The sequence below is a fragment of the Corapipo altera genome, unplaced genomic scaffold, assembly GCF_003945725.1.
Source record: "Corapipo altera isolate COAL_440 unplaced genomic scaffold, ASM394572v1 100, whole genome shotgun sequence".
Classification (NCBI taxonomy): Eukaryota; Metazoa; Chordata; class Aves; order Passeriformes; family Pipridae; genus Corapipo; species Corapipo altera.
Genome location: NW_020884952.1, coordinates 2,188,221 through 2,209,707, shown reverse-complemented (window position 1 = coordinate 2,209,707; position 21,487 = coordinate 2,188,221). Strand labels below are relative to the sequence as shown.

General features: G+C 42.2%; 1 protein-coding gene across 2 annotated transcripts in view; it reads right to left on the bottom strand.

Annotated features, from left to right (window-relative positions):
- The window catches only part of LGR4 (leucine rich repeat containing G protein-coupled receptor 4), a 71,971-nt gene extending 50,711 nt beyond the window's left edge, over positions 1-21,260 (bottom strand). Inside the window, exon 1 of one of the 2 annotated variants that reach the window (XM_027663309.1) lies at positions 21,076-21,260. In XM_027663309.1, the coding sequence (XP_027519110.1) occupies positions 21,076-21,260 (185 nt within the window). The remainder of the gene's footprint in view (positions 1-21,075) is intronic. The other variant, XM_027663310.1, reaches the window with a different exon arrangement.
- Between the last annotated feature and the right edge of the window lie 227 nt (positions 21,261-21,487).

Sequence of the window (21,487 nt, the reverse complement as noted above, 5' to 3'; positions counted from 1 at the left end):
CTAAATCTTCATTCGCGAAGCCCAGCCACGAGTGAGTATGAGGTTCTCTCCCATTTGGTAGCGGCAGAAAGAAATTAAGCTCTAATTACTATGCAAGCGGCTTATATGCAAGTTTTCATCCATTTTTCTGTGGCTCTAACTAACTGGAACGCGTGTGGCAGCTCGCGTGGGGATGAGGCTCTTAACCTGCTTTTTCATGGAAACAATTAAACTTCAGATTACCCACCGCCCCCGGCTGTTAAAGGGGATATTGATTATCAGAGGTTTTAGGAAACAGTAGTGCACGGAGCCATTTTTCAGTATAAATTAAAAAAAAAAAAAATCCTGCCTATTCCAGTAAAGCTTTTAGCATTTTGCTGAAGCAGGACCTACAACATTTTTACTGACAACAACAGAAAAGCGGCAAAATTTCAGACAGGTCTGTTCCTGCAACAGAAGTAACATCCCCCTCTTTCTCCCACCGTATCTCCAAGTTATTTCTCCTGCCTTCTCCTTCCCATGCCACATCAACCTGTTGTTTTGGTTTTTTTTTTTTCCTTCCAACATGATGTCTTAGCTTTCTTTCAGACACAGTAACTAGCTGTAATGTACCCTATTCATGTGCCAATCAAGCCATCATCAAGATCTTAGAGGGAACAATACTTGTATGCAAAGCCCTATTTTGAACTGGTATTTGAGTCACTGCATGCCAGCCATTAAGCAATCACACATACGGTTAATGGCCTATGTTGACACATGGTGGGGAATTAACCTAGAAAAAAATTCCACTGCATTATTATGAAAGCGATCCCATCCCAGAATAGGAATATAGCGCAAATTAACACGCTTTTCAGTTAATTTTTAAGAGCCACACTTTTGGTGCAGATTACAGGGCTAAAGGAAGGGCTTATTGTAAACTGGAGGAGGGAACAAAATGTCTTTCAGTGCAGGAGCATTTCTTTTACATAGTTAAGAGATTTACATACTTAGAGATTATTTACAGCGGAGAGTAAAATTACGTATTATTCACAGTTTCATAATTATTTACTCCGTGGAATACAGTAATGCCAGGGAATTTGAGTAAAAAAAAAAAAAATCAAACCGTGTGACAGGCACGCTAATCAAGCAGTCTGAAGGCAAGCCTATGCCGAGATACTCCTGTACCTATGAGTATTCATCACAAAATGCAAATAACCTGTGCAAAACCACGAAGAGGTCCATGGATAAAACCAAATGGGAACTCGGATCATCTGCACCTGTAACCAATTTGCATGGGCTGCTCTCACCCCCACTCCTGGTAGGGAAGCATGGTTACATCACAGCTACCCTCTGACTTCAAAGTTTTTTTAAATCATTTATACAAAGTAAGATCATCTTAGCTCAAAACACACGCATCTAAAACCATGCATTACAACCATCGCTTTTGGCAAAGCTTGAGATTATTTGTAAGGCCAGGAAAGGAAAGCAGAAAGATTTCTAATTTTTTTAATCTATAGGTCTCCACACATCGGGGAAAAAGAGAACGCAGCAACAGGTTACACACTTAAGGCTTCAATCAGTCACACCCTCCAGGTGTATTTCTGGGCTGTGGACTTTTTTTTCCCCCCCCCTTTTTTAATCAGATGAAATCAGAGGTTAGCTGTCTACATACTATGGCCCCAGAAAGAGCCATATCAGCCCAACTATGAAGCAGCAGACCCCTATGGTACCAGGACAGAGCAGAAGTACTGAAGACAGTGGGAACTTGACGCTAAGAGAAAATATAACATGTAGCTATGCCTGCAATGAAATCCACACCAGATGCCCTAAAGGAGTTTTATGGAAAGATATTTGTCATGTTTTAAGTAAATAAAGTTTAACACTATATCTGCAACTAAGTTAAAATAGGGCAGCGCTGCCACTTGTATCAATTGTCCTTACCATCATGGAATCAAATTGAACCATCAATCACCAAGGTTAACTATGTCATTTTTAAACGACTCTAACTTTGAATTTCCTTTAACGAGTTGTCAGTCCCAAATTTAACACATAATCTGAGTTTTAATTTAAGTACATATTGCTAAACCTGACACCGACACTTCACACGTGATCAGGACAAGGTTTTGTTCATTACAGTTGAGGAAGTTCTCAAGCATTTTTTCCTTATCGAAAACCTCAGTGAACAACCATTGCTGAAACACTAGGAACATCACCAAAGTATGTAATCTAACCAGTTTAATGAGATCTGGGTCCCCCCCCCGCCCTGCTCCAGTCTCAGGTTTCTGCTGCGTAACCACCAACACCTACGAGGCACGTTTCATTCCATTTAACAGCTTCAAGGGCAATTCCATAAAACTTAAACAGCCTCAACGGGAGCATCGGGAGCCACACTCACCCTTTGGACTCCAAGGACACATCTCTCTCCACCTAGCAACACTGTATTTACTAACAACAAATGTTTCGCACCAAAAGCTCCCCGTTACAACTCCGGACAGAGACCCAGCGAGGTTCAGCGACTTGCCCCAGCAGAGACTCGTTTCGTGGGTTTGGACAGGTTGTTTTCCTTTCCCAAACGTCTGGTTCAAAGGAGAATAATCTTTCTGCATCTCTAGGAGGAAGGAGGAGGTTAATGCTGCCTAGACAGAGCCCTGCACTTAAATCTGTTTACTGAGAGAAAAGCACTGCTATCATTGCACACATATTCATACAAAAGTCTTCTGTTGCAGTTTCACTGAGTGTTTTTGCTGTTGCAAAAAGAGAACATAAACAGCTACAAATCCAGTTTCATAAAAATGCCAACTTTAGTAACTCTAAGTACTTTGAATTTTATTCATTTTCTTCTGGTTTATTTTGGTCTTCTAAGTCTGTCCCACCCAATGTTTAGAAAGCAACCAGAGCCTCAAAAGTTTGGGCAAGAGCTACATTTTTAGACGACTAAAAGCAAAAAAGCAAAACAAAATTGGTGCATGAACACAGTCACTGATATGATGAAGCCAGATGACAAAATGTAAACGTCTCAATCAGTCCAAACCTATATACAACAGCTTCAGCATTTAAGAATTTTTTTCAATTACATAAAACATGTAACTTGGATGTAACTAAAAATTATTTCTGGCAAAAAGCACTATAATTATCTATACACTGTGGGAAAACTAAAAGCACATAGTACAGCTTCCTAGTGCCAAAATAGACTTCATGGCAGCACCTGGAATGGCCTTTTTAGAACCAAACGTGCTTCTGTGTAGCAATTTTCAAGGCATCTTAAATTAGCTGACGAAGCACGAGCAGTTCTGATAAGATGTAAAACTTGAGTTTTGGAAATCCTTGGTCATTTATCACACAGCATTTTAACATAAGAGTAATTTCCACTTTGGGACATTTAAAGGATTAAAGTCTGCCTCAAGTTTCTCACATGGCAGCATTCATGTGTGCCAACACACAACCCTTGTGTTTCTCTCAGGAAGGGGTACCTTTAGCAAACAGCAAAGTGAGGGTTGCTGCCTATTGACAAGGAGTGTGGATGAATACCAGAATCCATACAGCCTCAGTAGCTTTGTACAAGCTTCCTGATCTTAATTCTGGTTTCAGCTACATTTCTCTTTTTTTTGGATTTGAGATGGAAGTCCAATTTCCTTATGTATATGAAGACACGAGTTGAGCATCCACCTGAGCTTCCAGCAAACCTTAGATATGAACAGAAATGAAAGCTGCTCAAAACATCTGCCAGGACACTCCTAGAGAAGAGCTGCACAAAAACTCCTCTTTATGCAAAAAGAGATGAAGGAGGAATGAACTCACAGGCACTTCCACCTCCAAAGGTCTGAGGACAAAAGGCAGACAGACTCTCCTCTCACCTGCAGCAGAGCGACAGGTAAGATGAGGAACATCACCTTTTCCCTTTTGATTAATACTATTATTATGAACTCTGCCTAAATGCAAAGAGGCCACCACAAGCACCCCATCCCCTGACAGGCCTGCTGAGCAGCTAACCAAACAAAGATATATCAGCTCTGACTGAGACATGGATCCCTGCTCAAAATTTGCCCCAAACTGGAAGAGATTTCTCCAGAATCCAGTCGGTGAACATGGTTCATAATCAGCTGAGTCTCTTCACACATTTAAACTACAGCTAGAGGCTGAGACAAAGAAAATTTTGGGGGGAAAGAATTAATTTTGAATTATAAAAGAAAGAGTTTTGGAAAAATATTTTTATAATGTACTGAACCAAGCAATAGAGATGTGGGAGAAGGGGTGACAAGTTTCAGGCACAGAGGCACTTTCTGAGGTCCTTAACGGCCTGCAGACATGTATTCTGCCTTTGTAGGGCTTCCCACTGACCTGCACAGGTTGTTTCTCCATCACTGTGGTACACAAAGGAGCCAGCACTGCCTGAGCTGGCAGTCACAAGAGGGTTAATGCACACTGCACACCAGTTAGAAAAACCTACAGCTAAAATCAACTGCAATTTCAAAGAAAAAAAAATAAAGTATGAGGAGAAAAAGAAACCCAAAAAACCTCACTCACTCACACACCCACAGAAAAAGCCGAGTACGCTGCTAGCATGGGGAATCCAGTCCCTCAAACATTCCCATTCCATACCAGCATATTCACAGTAGTTTTCAATAAACATCTACACAAGTCACTGGAAGAGGAAAAAAAAAAAAAATCTGTTTTCTTTCATACAATTCCACAAAAATAACTGTCATCACAACCATCCTTGTGGCAGAAGAGTCCATATTTGCCTGCAGTGAAATCCGTCTGCAGCTGCCCCGTGGAAAAGACAGCCAATAATTGGCTTCTTTCACCTCTGTTAACCACGAACAAAAGTGTCATTCAGCTCCCAAAAGGACAGAAGGCACCAATGGATGGTCAGCTCTCCGAGCCAATGGGCTGGAATAACAATAACCCTGTAGCATTTTCTTTTTCCTTTTGTTTAGTCTTTCAAAGCCCTTAATTAAGACCCTCACAAAGCACCCCTACAGGCTTCTTTCAATGAGGCATTACACGCCTGTTTTCTTGTATTTAAGGAAGAAAAGTAACAGGGATTTCTGAAACACATTAAGCAGTACACACAATTTCCATGTATTCACAACTGAAATACTGTTACATTTTAGCTTTTAAATATTATCGTCAATAACAAGAAGTTCAAGCTTACTGTTCCCACTCTCTGCTGCACCTCCCTTGCTACGTCAAGAAAAAAAAAAGTAAACACAGGCAGGCAGAAAACTGGCCCAACTGCAACAGCTCGCTCAAATCCATCACAAGACAGCAGCTTCCAAAGGGAAGGCAAGTGGAACAAAGCATGTTGATGAAACATCCCTGGGCATCCTGAAGCAGACAGCTGAGAAAGGACCGGGTGGTGCTGAGGCTGCACATGACACACTGTCGTTATTTGGGAATAGAGCTGGTGAAGGCTAAGGTATTAAACCCCGATGGGTAAGTGGCCTCGTGTACAACTAAATATCTGCTTGCATTTAATATGCATGAAGGTAATCTGTACTCCATTACTTAGGACTGAACCGATGTTTGTGTATCAAAAAGGACATTTGAGGATTACCTCTGCTTTTCAGCAGCATAGGTGGACGCTGCTTAACAGAAATGCTGCAGAGACTTGCAATGTTTGAGCCACAACTAGGAAACAAAGCGGTTTTAAAAAAATACTACTGAAATATCATCCTCACAGATGCAGGCTGTGGTTGGCGGAAACCCAGTCATCTAATCCTTTCCCACTCCAAACCATTCCAAACAGCAGGATAACGTGGCTGCTGGTTTTTGGGGGGCATCCAGCGCACGCGGTGAAGGGCACAGGGGTGGGTGGGGAGCACCAGGTAGAAGCACCACCTAACAAAGCCATCACCCGGCCAACCGCGGGCCAGGCCCCTCAGTGTGCTGCAGCCTCAGTCCATTATGTTGTAAATGTCCTTGTCCTGTGAAAGGCGGCACACAGGCAGCTTCCTCACAGGACCGGCCCTGCCAGTCCAGCCAAAAACTACCAAAATCATTAGCAGAGGGTATTTTTCACGTCAAAGAACCACAGGCTGAAGCTTTGGGAATTCTCCCCTGCAAGAAAACCGGAACAGCCTTTTTATGATTGACGGAAACCCCACAAAACACAAGGAGAGAACAGAACAAAGACGTTTTTATTACAAGCACCAATCTGAACGAACACAAAAAGCAATGGTTTAAAATCCTCCTCTCTACTACCTCTGTATCCAGCAGGCACTCTTTAACAAGCACCAAATGCTATAAAGAGAACTGAATGAGTCTGGGCAAAAACTGGGAGTGTTCAGCCTGGAAAAGAGAAGGCTTTGAGGTGACAAATTGTGACCTGAAGGAGCCTACTAAAGAAATGGAGAAAGACTACTTAAAGGAGCGTGTAGTGACAGGGCAAGGGGGGATGGCTTCAAACCGAAAGCCAGTAGGTACAGATTAGATATGAGGAAGATATTCTTTACTGTGAGGGTGGTGAAGCACTGGAACAGGCACACGGCCCACAGCAGCTGTGGATGCCTCATCCCTGGAAGTGTTCAAGGTCAGGTTGGATGGGAGTCTGAGCAACCTGGTCTAGTGGAAGGTGTCCCTGCCCATGGCAGGGGGTTTGGAACAAGATGATCTTTAAGGTCGTTTCCAACCATTAATAGGATGGTTGGAATCCTATTCCATTCTAGGATTTTATGAAAACGCAACTGAGTACAAATCAGCTAAGACCTTTATTGACTTATCTTTTAAAAAACACACCAAAGAGTCAACTTCTGGTAATTCTGTTTCACATAATCAAGGAAGTAACTTGCCTTTCAAGAATGGTAATCCAATGGTACTCAGTGGTTTTGCTTTTCAAAGATCAGACTGCCTACTTAGGTAATATACATCAAAATCTCTTTCTAGTCTTACCTTAGACCACTGAATTAAGGCCCCAACAAATACTACATGACTATCACTTGTCCTACATGGTGTTCCTGTTTCCTCCTACAAGAAAATATGAAGTAACTATACTAAAATATAAGGAGGAAAAAAAACCACAGCAATGTCTGCATGACTTGGTTTGAAGGCCTAACTCCAAGCACACATTTTTGGAAAGCCTGTTCACAAGCCTTTATCGGAACATCTTGCATCACTGACCTTGACAAAGTTCAGTGTTGATCAAGGAGGGGTTTGCACTCAAGTTCTGTTACATTATTGACAATTTCTGTGATTATTTACCACAGCAGTTCAGGAGAGAGTCCTCTCTAGCAGCAAAGAACAAGAAAAGTAATTCACATTCTAAAAGAACAAGCATGAAATGTCATCCTAAGTGCACCCGATGCATAAACTACAATCCAAATTCATAACAAGCTGATAAAAATGTTGCAAGAATATCTGATAAAACTGTGATATAATGTGAAAATATGCCACTGCAATATAATGTAAAAAAGCAAAGCAAGACTCAGCGTGTCCATGCACCCTAAAGCCCACACAAGGATAAGGCTTTGCCTCTCACTGCTTGCATGGCTCAGTGCCTAAACTGCAACAGTCTAAAAAAAACCAAAAAACAAGGCAAACAAGAAAATATGGCCATAAACTAAAACACGAGATGTTCTACCTCAGCATGAGGAAGAACTTCTTCCCATTCAGAGTAGCAGAGCACTAGAACAGGCTGCCCAGGGAGGGCATGGACTCTCCCCCTCTGGAGACATTCCAAATCCACCTGGATGTGTTCCTGTGTCACCAGCCCTAGGTGACCCTTTCTTGGCAGGGGGGTTGGACTGGATGATCTCCAGAGGCCTCTTCCAATTCTAACAATGATGTGATTCTGTGAAAAAACATGAAACCAGACAATCCTCCAAAAACTATCCAGACATCGGAGGCACTCACCAGAATGACTTTGTTTGTTAGGAATTGCACCCCAAACTGGAGAGCTGTGATAACCAAATTTAGTAGGACAGCTCTGGACTTCAGGATTCTGCCCTAACATAAATAAAAATAATAATACTTACCATTGCTGACCCAAGAATATAAACCAATTAAAAATTAGCATATTTTCTAATTTTTAAGGAAAATGTATACAAGCATGAAATCTTTCCAGAAACCCTCTGCCAAAAAGAACCACTAGCCATCACTTGCAATTATAAGTAAGAGGTCAAAGAAGCACTTATTACTAGTAATTTCCTTGAAAAGGTTAAGTTCTCCCTTCAGCTTAACTTTGTTCTCAGCACTTAAATGACTACACCTATTTAAAACTGAGCAGATTTTAATCACTAAATTGTCAAGAAAAAAAATCAGCATACTTAATGCAAGCAGAACATTACAAGTATTTACATGAAAAACAAAGACCTACCACATTAACTATCCAGTCCACACTGTTTGCAACAGAGATTAAGGCTTGTCAAGTTTAATCATGTACAGAGGATCAATTTTTATATAAACACATCTAATTCATGTGTGAGGGAAAAGCAGGCGACCCACAAAAGGCAATCAAGTAGCCTGCCTGAATTTCTAGCCCGTTCATAGATAAAAAAGCACATGCATCTTTCCAGAAATATGCATTTTACACATGAAATCCAAGAAAAAATTTGCCCTGTGAACTCTTATCTCCTTGGCTATCTCCATATTTTTACTTCATCACAGCTATCCTACAGGGAAGGAAATACACTGCAGGTCTTACCTAAAGGCCACTGATCAATGTAAATTGACATTAAGACAACTATGATGGATGCAAGGTGGACAAAACATATCCTTCCCAGGCTCCATTAATAAAGAGATCTGGTTTGTCTTGTTCTTGCTTGTTTCAAAGAAGTCTGGTTTCTTCTACCTTGAGAGACTATGAGTTTTACTGAATCAGTAAACTGGGGCCAGTAAAACTTGCCATGCAGCTTGAAACCTGCTCCTCGTACAGTCACCTCAGTGCTATTGACACCCTGCTTCCTCATTAACAATTTGATCCTTTACTACCATTAACACCGATTTTTCCAATTTATCACCAGCAAAATTATGATGATAATATTAAAAAAAAAATAAAAAAATTAACGCCCTGAAAGTTGAGAGGGTGAAAAGGTTTTTATGGAAACTGGCGAACCGTAACATCTTTTCGTTTTTAATACAACACACCTACTAAAGTCAATATTTAAGCTACCAGAAATGAAGTAGTGCTCTGCATTTATGGTGTCAGGTTCCACAATAAATAACAACACATCTTATATTGGCTACCAAACCTGAAAGGTATAAACCAGATGCAGTGGTTTATTTTAACCTTTAGCTGAGGGACAGGTAATCCCCCAACTGAGTAGAGTTTTAAGAGACTACCTTAAAGAAAAAGGTGAGAAAACATGTAAAACATGATCACTCTTTGGCTGTTTTTGAACAAGCACCAGGATACAATAAAGAAGGCAGTGTAATTTAAAAACACAGATAGCTTTCTCAAGTTCAAAACAGTTTATTTTTTCCATATACACAGAGACGGTAAATTTTACAAATACTTACTGTGTCATTAAACTAGAGTTATATAATTATTCCATCTTAATAAGAGCACAAAATATTCAAAGGTCCAAGACCAATGGAACCTTTTGCTACTTTTCTTTATATTTACCATAAAATAGTTAAAATGATGTAAGTACTGTTTACAGTAAACATGATAGAAAGGGAAGCATCCCATCCCTTTGACATATCAGATTGTATTTTGTAAATCTTATAGATTAATAAAAGTTTCAAAAGAAAAAGCTTTTAGAAATAATTCTGTACCAAGAGGTGATCAGTCACATCTCTTCTAGCTACCACTGACTTCAAATGAAACAGGTTTTAACAAAGAATGTATATACTTTATTCCCGTTGGTCTTTACTATTTGTATTTTCTTTTCTTTACTATTTTCTTTTCTTTCATCCATACTATGTATTAGGAAGGACAGCATGGGAGGCAAACAGAAAGATATGATCCTGAGAAATTTCCACAAGATTAAATTAAGATTAAAAAGATTAAAATTAAATTTCTTTGCTATCACAGGAGCAATCAGTCTGGCAGCATTGCATCACATTCATCTCATAAGGAGTCATTTTCTTTTGACATTTAAATACTGTATGACTAAACAGCTGCTAGTAGAAAGAAATGGTTGAATTAATGGATGTTGTTTGCTAACCTGAATGTCTTTTCCTTTGCACCTGTATTGCCCCACTACAGTACTGAAGTGCAATGTAAACTGGTGCTTTCCTGCTGAACTCATAGGGCCTTTAGTTAAGGACGAAATGTTTAGGGCTTGCTAATTCAGTACATCTAGTAGTTGAGTTTCTGCAAACTGAAGCTTAACATGCTATTTAAAAGGTATAATTTACGTTTCCAAGACAGCTCCAGGCACTGCCTTGTTTGGAATTGCTTACCGAGCAACTATGTTTCTCCAAACAAACTAATGTGCAGAAGGGTAAAGGGCAGTGAAGGTAATTATTGGAAGGAAATCTCTCCCTAGGCCAGAAAAGAATAATTAAGCTTGTGCATGTTAAATCACATAGGGGAAGTGAACACTGAAATATTCCAGTGTGTTAGCAAGACCTATCTACAATCTTCTTGGAAGGAAATTAAGGTAGGGGCAATCTGAAGTGAGATTGTTCAGGACACGAAGGCAGTCTCCCCAAACTCCATTCATGTTCTCTGCATAAATGTTCACGTTTCCCCTACACACACACACACACACTCCCCCACAGCAGAGAAAACCTTCAGTAACCCTTTTATAGTAAATAAATCAGAGAGGACACCAAATTCACTTAAAGATGGCATGAAGGAGGAATATTTTTTAATGTTTACATTATCATTCCACTGTTCTCTATTTGTGATGGCACTGGATCAACTGAGACCAGGTGATGGACTTTGCCTGAAGGACACAGGGAATATATTTGGAAAGAAAAATATCCAGGGCATTTGGATATTTATCTGATGTATGTTACAGAATTTCTCCCATTGATGCAGCAAGTTACCAGGGGAAAAAAAATTATGTAAGTGAAGATACAGTGACAGTGCAAGCAGTCCTACTCTTAAGCAGGATTTCTTATATATTGTCGTTTTAACAACAGCCTTTTTTGAATGTGTAGATTTATTTTACTGGCACAGTTACTTAGGAGAGCTGAAGAACTTTAAGGAGGAAAAACTGGTCTTGTTGCACAATTGCAAAGGATTCTGCTGAAGAAATAAACAACTGCCATTTATTATCCTGAAAACAAATTAAATTCTTGCTTAAGGTTCCTAAACATCAAGATATTGTACGTTTTTAGTCTGGAAACTAGAGACCTGTCTTTGCAGTAAGCAGGTCAAAAAAAACCCAACATGTAAACAAACTAGTTGAAATTTTGTTTAAAATGTCAAGCAAGAGCAAGTCAATTCTAAATAAATGATTGACCTGGATATTGAAGAGATATAATGCCTCTAGTAAACACTTAGCACAGAGCCAGAGATTTGCCCTTGGAAAAGACATGGATTTTCTACACCTAGCAAGACTCACACTAGTTCTGTAAAATATTAACAGTTTGGTCAACATTAGCACATCCACTTTTTTCTTTTTTCTTTCTTTTTTTTAACCCAAGTGTTAAAACCAACAGCACTAAAAAATTACCAAAAGCCTGTGTAGGCCCAAACCATCAGTAACTGCATTCTCAGAGTAGGACTCCTTACACAGGACTATATCCTTTTCTCTCCCCAGCTCAACTTTCCCTATCCAGTTCCATGAAGGCCACCAAGACCCCAAAGGGCCACCCAGCACAGTGAGCATTTAATGCCTCAAGAGAGCAGCTGCTCTGAATGAAACTGCAACTAGAGAGAGATGAACATACTGCTGCTGGCAGTGGCTTTGCAAAATTCCCTTTAAGAACATGTAAGCCTGGCACCAAACTTTCAAATAGTGCAGGGCTCCCTTCAGTAGGTTCAAGGGCTCCTAATTTGCAGGAGCAGCTCAGAGAACTGCTGAGAGCACTACAAGCCTGTGCCCCAGTGTGGGAAAGGTTTCCTCTAGTTAAAAAAACCCAGCACATTTCTAGGGCTTCCAACCAGAGCACCTGAAAAAGATGACAGCCTCTTTACAGCTTTTATGTGCAAGAATGGAGTGAATGAAGAGCAGGTCCACCAGTTCCTCCAAGCGAAGAACACCAGACACATTTCCACACAGAAAGACCCTCTGCCCCAGAGAGAGAGGCCTGCACTCCAAAGTCACAGGTTTCACAGTCTCTTCACTTTTCCAGATGAACCAACTACATCAGCTACTATTCTGGATCAGCATTTAGAAAAACAGCAAGGAAACTTCTGAAGTAGTAGTTATTTTTAAAGTAACACAAGACAAAGTTTTAAAAAGGACAGTCAGAATATCCCTTTCCTCAAATTCTAGCAACAAAGAAAGGATTGAAGTTAGACACCACCAAGTCCTTCTGACATGGAGCAACAAGTTTCCCCAAATGTCCTTTCCTGACTTGCAACCGTGTTCTCCTCCTACAATAGGAGCAAACTGTCCTACTTTCCTGCCAGAACCCCAAAGTCCTGAGTGCAGGGAAAACAAACTCTCACTGTACAAGCTAACACGCTGCCTTGTCCTGTTTGGATGGCAGGGAACAGCAGGTCTCACTTTGTGCTCTGAAAGGGGAAGCAACGGGCACAGGAGGAGACTGATCCCCAGGTACGTCCCAGCGGGAGCCCCACACCTGCACTCACATCTTTCACATCTCCTGAACACCAACCACCAACCACCACCGCGCCCAAAAGATTGAGAAAAAACCATTGCTTGGTATCACACACAGGGAAAAACGAAGCACAGCCACGGTGAGCTGCACTGCCTGGTCACACCAGCGACACTGCAACGCCACAACAGCGTTGTTTGACATCCGGGGTTCTGGTGCCGCAGCACCGCGCAGCACCAGGCACAGCACGACGCCTTCAGCGAGGGCGTTTTGACGGCTCGTGGCAAAACCTTATGGCCAACCCACCATGAAGTTGGAAAGTCCCCACCCCCCCCTGCCCTTACAGCCCCACACATCGCTCGCAAAGATGGGAGTGAGATATTCCATATGCTGCCTTTGTCAGCCACACGCCTGCTGAAAGCCGGGGCGCTGGGTCAGGCCATTCATCTGCGACCGTGCGGATGGCAGGGAGGTGATGGGAAAACTCCCAAAGAAAAACATCTTCGCAGAGCAACCTTATAAAACACGCAGCTCGCATCTGCAGTTGCATTATTAAGCCAAATTAAACAGGTTTGGGCCTCCCCTGCATACCTCTGAAATTGCACATTCATTTATGATTCACTGCTAATCGTTCGCCATTTAAAAGTCCAGACGCACTTGCTTAAAAAGTTTTAGGGTGAAAAAAAATGTCCTTGCAAGACCTAGCATTCCACCACGATTGGCTGGAGAGAGAGAGAAGAAAGGAGGAGGAGGTACACCACCTTAAAAGAAAAAAAAAAAAGAAAAAGTCTTTATATTTTAGGAAGAAAATGCTCAACTGAGAGCTGTTTACTTTCCGAGGGCCTGACTTCTGAGGGTGCTCTCCAGAGGCCTCTCAACAACTTCACCTGACTTGGGATTCTTCTTTGCCTTTTCTTCAAGGTAAATAATTAGCACGTGCTCTCTTGGAAAGAAGATCTCTTTTTCTGCCCCAAAGACAGCACCTTCTGTGCAACTTCAATCCCATCTGCCAGACCATAATGATTAGAGGCTCCTCCTTCATTTTTGGTGCAAAGCTTACAGGAATTAATTACTACATTTAGAAAAAAAAAAAAAAGCGATAGTATTTTTGGGTTTTGTAATAGTTTCCCTAGCCCTGATGAAAAAAAATTTTTTCATAATTTTTAACTTTAATTTTGATTTTCAGATCAAAAACAAAACAAAAAAAATTCAGACCCAGAAATTACTTTAATTATACCTTTACTGTGCCAAAATCTTGAAGTTGAGTTGTCAAAACTCACCAGCCATTGTCTGAATTACCAACAGGTAACCAAGTTATAAAGCAAGATTTTTAATTACATGTGTACTTATCAATATTAGATTTGAACATCAACAAAAAAACAAATTTCAGCAACAGACCTTAGAAGTTTTATATTTATCTCACATTATACCAACAAACCTCTGAACACATTTAAAACTGCTATGACTTGAGAAACACAAGAAACCTTTTTCAGTTGTAAAAAATATATCACTCTTATCTTCCACACACTCACTACTTCACAGGTGTCCTTACTGAATTGTACTCATCAGACAGAAATGCAAAAAAACAAGGGAAACCTAAGGAATTAACTTTTTTATTTTTGCCATGCTATGGAGACCATTCTTCCTTTGCAAAGACATCAAATTAAACAAGATATATTTAACAATATACTTTTTAATAGGTTTTAAAAAATTAATGTCCAAAGCTTCGCCAGAGTTTTATTAACTCCAAAACAGGCCACCAGACAAATATACGACTTTCCTCTGACTCAGTAAGTATAAATGGCAGATATGAAAAACACAAGGGGGAAAAAGAGGCTGATAAAAATTCATGAAGTGATATTCTTATTTCCTAAAAACAAACATCCCTCACAGTCCACCAGGGAATATATATCAATATCACCTGTTCAAAAATAGCTATCTGCATTTTTTAAATCCTGTTATCATATTGGCTGACATTATGTGTGATGCCATCAGTTGGCTATTAGACATTCAAATTCAACAGCAGTTTTCAGACACCACTTTAAGCTGTTATTTTTGAGATCACTACAGTCCCCTCTGTTGTTTTGTAAGAGGTGTATAATATCATTCAAATTCATGGCGAAGCCCTAATCTTTCAGCAACAGCAATATGTTTCTGGGAAGTGGAAAGTTCTGACCTTGTCACAATCCTGTAACAGTTAAATCACTCAACAGTGAAATAAAATGGATTCTGCTATTTCAACTATGTATTTTAAAACAAATGACATACGATTTGAAAATATTGGGAAATTTCAACTTCCGTGAAACTCACTGACAGGTACAATAACTCAGCACTTAAACAAAAAAAAAGTAAAAAGGTCAATTGTTTTGCCAGGTAGATCACAGGGCATTTTTTCATTATTTAATTTCACTTTCCAGGCACCCTTTATATCTACTGCTACATGTTTCCAGTTTGGACATACCAGCTTTACTGGGAACAAAAAAACCCTAATAAATCTGGGCCTGATTCTGAAACAAGAACTTTCACACATATTTATAGTGAGGACAGTATTTACATGGTAACACCAAGATCTTCCTCTGCCCTGTGTGAGCTCCTGTGACACCCATTGCTGCAATTCTGCATCACCAGACTGGCTGCCCACCTATCAGCAAAGCTACCTCTGCTTTTCCAAAAGGGTTGAGCAGGGCAAGCTAGTGGTGGGAGAGCACTAAGAACCAATATCAGGTGACCAGAAATCTCTTTTCAGACCAAAGTTTGAGAACATCTTATCAGAAAACTGCAGCAGGTATGAAAGACTACAGAAGAGCACTTCTCTGTAGCAAAATCCCAGGTCACTGCTGAAGCAGATGGTGAGTCCTACCACGTGGGGGAGGATGGCCAGGGACCTCTAACCCACGAAATTCTGTTGATACCTCTGTTAGCAAAGGTCTTGTAACATTTAAATCTCTGTTGCTTCAATTTACAGGTTTCTTCAAATAGGAGTGGCTGCTTCTTCTCATCTCTTGTGTGCCCTCTCCCACCTTTGTCTCCTATTTCTAGGATCATACAGAGCTCTCTTAATTCTTCCTCAAGAGATTTTTGACTTTCTGCTCTTCTGTAAAGAGCCCCAAACCCACAATTTGGCAGCACAGGGCTGCTGCCTGAAACACATTCACCTCTCAATAGAACAACTGCTGGCCATGAAGTCCATGTAGCCATGCTGAAGCTAAAGAGCCCCATCCATTTCAATCCCTTGCTTGTTTGCAAAAAAAGGAGCAGGCAAACCCGGGTGGTTGGCAAATCCTCCAGAACATAAACGCAGCATCAGCTCCTGCCCACTCCCAGTAAGAGGCTCATCTTTAGGAACATTCAGAGACATTCTGACATTCAGAGACACTCCCGGAGCACGGCAGCTCCCATACTCTCTAAAATGTGATATGGGTGCTCAGCCCTTCTAAAATCTAGGCCAGTAATTTTCTCTGGGTAAATAAGAGCTTGTGTTCTACAAAAATTGCTGGCTTAGATGTAGAATACAAAACAAAGATAGATTCCTGCAGAGGAGGTTTCTTTGGGTTTTGTTTTGTTTTTCAGTCCTTATATTACAGCTTCCATATTTTCCCCTCCCAAGCAGATAGTTACTAGTAAATTCCTCTCAAGAACTGAAAAGGTAATTATTTACTAGCATAAACTTGCTTACACTAAAGTCCAACTTTTTTCCACGCTGCAGACTTATCTTAGTATTTACTCTCCAAAGTCATACTTACAAGCCTCTGGCAGTAAGCATCAAACAAGAAATTACATATTGCTGATACAAACGAGCTCAACGTACAAAATAAATGCCAAATACCTGAGAAATTACATGCTATGGCAGAGCATTGGGGTTTTTGAGGGGAGGGATAAAAGGAAAAGAGGAAAACACCAAATTTGCTACCAACGGAAACATAAAAAAGGTAAAAATATTTAATAAACTTTGAATCAACAGCTTCACTTTTGTATGTACTACCTAAGAGCATCTACTTTTTTGCAAGACTGACAGATGAATAGCCAGTTTAAAATGAATCATAAAGACTCCAATCCATGTGTGATATCAGCTGGAGAGGCTGCTGCTGGAGCCACTGGATGCTGCCCCAAACTCAAGTCCTTCTCCTGTCCAGGGGATTTCAGGGGCCTGTACAAATGTAACAGTATTTGCTGACTCACGGGAAAATTCATTTTGAAATGATTGTGTCTTTCCAAAAGAAGTATGGAATTATTACTTGCAATCCCATCAGTATGTGGCACAGGCAAGTGAAAAACTAAATGCTTTAACTGTAAAACCTTCAAACCTCTAATTAGATAAGTCCTATCTCAGGAGGACTGCAATTATGCCACATTTTCCAGAATCAAGGTCACGTCTGGACATCTTTTTTTTTCACCATAACAACTCTGTTAGACAGCATTCACAGAACTCAACCAAGTCCTTACTGTCCCTATCTGACCATAGCAGGATGCTAAATATCTCTGACTTTGTACCAGATATATTAGAAGACATCTCACATCTCCCTACTGCATTTTATCACCACGCTACAAAAAATAAGTGACAGACGAAAAGAAAAAAAAAAAAAGGGCAAGCTCTGCTCAATCCACACAGAACCATACCATTTTGCCATTAATATATAGATGATGCAGGGCATCTCATTCAAACTTGAGAGTGTGTAGGTACTTCCAGATAGCATTCATACCAAAACACCCTGTGACTGCTGAAACAACCCGCAGTATGAAATAAGTGAAAAAAGGATCTTCTCAACTGCCATATCTTGATCTTATAAAGCCAGTACATAACACAGCACACAGAAAGACAGCACTATTAGGTTAAATGAGTAATAAAAGCCAAAAGGCCAAGGTGACTGAAGGTCTGTCCTCTCGTCTAGGGCAGCCAGAGCTCACAAGCCCGCCTTTCCAAACTCAAAGAAACTAAAATTAAAGCAAGGGACCCTGCCATTCCCTGAAAATACAAGCAAGAAGCGCTGGAATGAAAATGATCTGTACTGTTTTCTTATTTCAAGTGCACTGAGACAGGGCTACATTCCTCATGGTTGTCAGGCAAGACCCTAAAGCAGCCAGGCCCATGGAAGACGTCTCCGAAGTCATTATGCAGAATTATCTGCTTTTCGTCTCCTAAACAAGACTCACACATGTATTAAACATCCCAAACTGGAATTCGAGTTCTCAAACTGACATCATGAGAAATACCAGCATACATATGCCCTACCATAACTTTCTTTCACTTGCATGAATGTTTTCTAGAATACGGCACGTGAAACATCACAGCAAAGATCAGGAGCACAATGCACTGAAAAAACCCAAACAAACAATGTTTTCACACTCGAGCACAGGCATCACTTGCACAGACAACATTTATTTTGCAGCAAAGCAAAATCAACCTTCATAAACAGAAAAATAGGTAGATGGTAATTAGGAGTTACATAAACATCTACCTAAATTATACAGAACAAATGGTTGCCTACAGTAAATGTATCAAGCAATTATCTCTGGTTATGTCCTCTTGACTCCCTCCCCATCCATCCCATCCCATCCCATCCAGCCCCTTAAGAGAGTCTGGCTCTAGTGCTGTCACCTCTCCTTTCTGAGCACTTGTACGTGTCCCAAAAATCTCTTTACCCAGGTAACTGTGGTTGGGATGACATACTCACCTTTCTTTATTCAAATTCCACCTCTTGAAGTGCCCCAGTGACTCAAAAGTAATGAGCAGATACTCCATCTTTCCAAGCTGCTGGGCCTGATGCAACTACCCTCACGTGACCTCCCAGTACTTTGGTAACCATATAACCCCCTGCTATCACCCCAGCCCCTCTCTCCCTGCTTTCCAACCACCACAGTAAGCAAGGAATCAGCAAGGGAATCAAGGCAAGCTGAGTAAACAGAAATAAGGAAAGTGAAGGGGAATCTGGAAGGATATGCCTTCAAGACTATACATAAACCCCCTGCCCAACCACTCATGGCAGCACGTGGAAGCTTGGTTAAATTATTAGAATTAATGCAAAGAAATTAAGACAGCAGGAAAACAGAAGTAGTAAAAATTAAATACCAACCCCCTTCCATGGTTCTCAACTGGCCTGAAACTCATTCACTGCCAACTTTAACTGTGAGCAACTTCTCTTCAGTTGCTCTCTCCTGGCAAAAATCCAGGCACAGCTTTGCTTTAGCATCACAGAACATCACTTGTGGCACTCTTGCAACCATCTCAACGTTAGGAGCTCTCTCCTGCCATGGCTACAATCAAAAAAAAAGGCCCATAGCAACGCTAAGGGGATTTCCTGGCATCGTTATGGTGCCTGACAGAGAGCATAGAAGAGCTTTCTTCATGTAGCTAAGGTGCTCTGCCATGACACCAACACGTCAGCTGGAGGGGGTGATTTTATTTTCATGTGTTTTTTCTCCACACAAACCAAATCTGCATCTCTGGGAAAACTACACATTGCCACATCCCAGCAGGTTGGAAATAGGTTTTTTATTGCCTCCAAAACTGCCTTCTACATATCCTAAAGTTCTAGTGGCCTTGCTACAAGAGAGACTAGTCAAGCTTGGAAGTGCCAAGAAGTCACCTGGTTTTTTTCTTCCGTCAATAAGGAAACAGGAACTAAACACAAATGGGGATCAAGAGTATTCTTCACCGCCACAGAAAGAGTTAGCTACAAAGTTTCTCCAGTTGTTTAAAGAATATAAAACCAACAGCTACAAAACCTCATCCCGAAGCACACTGAAGCTATGGAGGTCTCCTCTAACTTTTGACGTTGGCTTTGGGAAATTCACCTGCACAGTAAGGGGGAACTTATAAACTGAAAGCCTTTGGCAGCCTTATCTCTCATGGGTGTTGGTTATGGCAAACTCGTGCCCATTAGACAACGAAGGCCACGTTGCAGACACGCAGGAATTGTACCGAGCCCGTTTCACAAGACAGCCAGACAGCACAGCAGCCATAAAACCCTGCGCTTAAACGCAGCCTTTACCAAAGAAGCTTCGAGCGCTTTGTGAATTTGGGAAACTCCCCCATTTTATCCACGGAGGAAAGAGAAGACAACTTCCCAGCAAGTCCAAGGCTTCACAATGGCAGCTCCTGACTGCCTACCCCAAACACTCACAAACCACAGTTTCTGACAGAAGAAAAAAAAAAAAAAAAATCACAAAGTGAGGTCCCAATAACACCATATGAGCACAAAAAAGGGAATAAGATATTTAAGCGCAGGTAAAAACAGAGACCTGTAACTTCTGCCATTCATCAAGTGCTACACAGGGAAAAGGCCTAGTAATCTTTCTCCACCCAGCTTGAACAATTAAAAGAAAAAAACAATCCAAATAGGTAGGAGAAATTGGAAACCTCCTCAGTAAACAAAACGCCCAGTAACTAAGAATCAGTCTCCCTTTGCATATTAAGTGTAGGCAAACAAAGAGAAAGAAAAAAAAAAGTGCAATTTTCGAAAGCATACACCACTCTCGTATTCTGACAAAACAGCAGTTCAATACCGACGTGAAACCACACGCCATCATTTGCCGTAGTGTGCTGTGTTACATGTTGTAAACGCAGCGAAGCTTTAGTAATACCAGACTTGACCACTGGCCCATGCGAGACCTCGCTCCACCCTGTGAAATCTGCGCTGAGAAGTGGGGCAAGACTGACAGGTTTTATTGTGAAACTTAACAAGTTTGTGGATTAGCAAAGCTACCATATTGAAAGCTGAAAATCCCTCTTCGGTCATGTCTCTACAGAACAGTGTGTTCATTCCTCAATTAAAATTTTAATAATAAAGTTACCAAAACTCAACACAAGATCTACCAGTTTTACAATATTATCATAGAATATGGGAGAAAGTGTTTTAGGAGTTTATATTTTTGTCCACCTCCAAGCAAACTCGATAAACCTTCGACGCTTGTTTACGCTGGGTTGTTCTTTTTTTCAAGGTCCCCTCCTGTGCTTCACCGCAGCGAGAGATTTTGTAAAAGCGAAGGCACCTTATTTAACTAGACTTGTGCATGCCTCGGACTGAAAATGCCTCGGGAGAAATCTGTCTAGCCCGGGAACCGGTTCCTGGAGAAAACTGAGGAGGAGAAAGGCGATTCGGGGCGAGGACCTCACGCTGCGCACACACATGTGCGGGCAGCAGCTCCCCCCCGGCTCAGGACGGCGAACCCCCCGGGACCTCCCCTCCCGCTGCCACAGCAGCTTCCTCCCGGCCTTTTAAACCGATCCCTTGGCGGGGGGGGGGGGTCTCGGCCGGCTCAGTCCGCCCGCCGGGGCCCAGGGGAGCCGCCCGTGTCCCCGCCGCCCTCACCTGCCCCAGCGGGGCCGGGCCCTGCGTGCGGCCCGGCGGCCCCGCCGCGCACCGGGCCGGGAGAGGCGGCCGCGTTGGACCCGCAGCAGCGACAACAACCGCACAGACACAGACACCCAGACACCCAGTGCCCGCCGCAGGTACCTCCCCGCCGCGGGTACCTGCCCGCCCGGCCCCCGCCCCGACTCACAGGGCGTGCGTGAAGGCGCTGAGTCCCGGGGGCACGGCCGCCAGCCCCCGCCCGGAGCAGTCCACGCCGCGGTCGCCGTCGCAGCTGCAGGAGGCCGGGCAGGGAGGGGGGGACGCTCCGCCGCTGGGTCCGGCCCAGCTCCCCAGGCCCCAGGCGACGAGGCCAAGCAGAGCGAGGCACCGCATCGCCGGCCCCGCCGGCCGCCGGCCGCCCAGCCTGCCCCGGCCCGGCCCGGCTCGGCTCGGCCTGCCGCTCTCCGCCGCCGCCCTTCGAGCACCGAGCCCCGCCGGCCGCCGCAAAAAAAAAAAAAAAAAAAAGAAAATAAAGAGGCGCCTCCGACCGGCGCGGCTCTAGGGCTGCCTCAGCGGGAAGTCAGCCCTTCGCCGCCCGCCCCGTGCACAGCCCGCAGCGC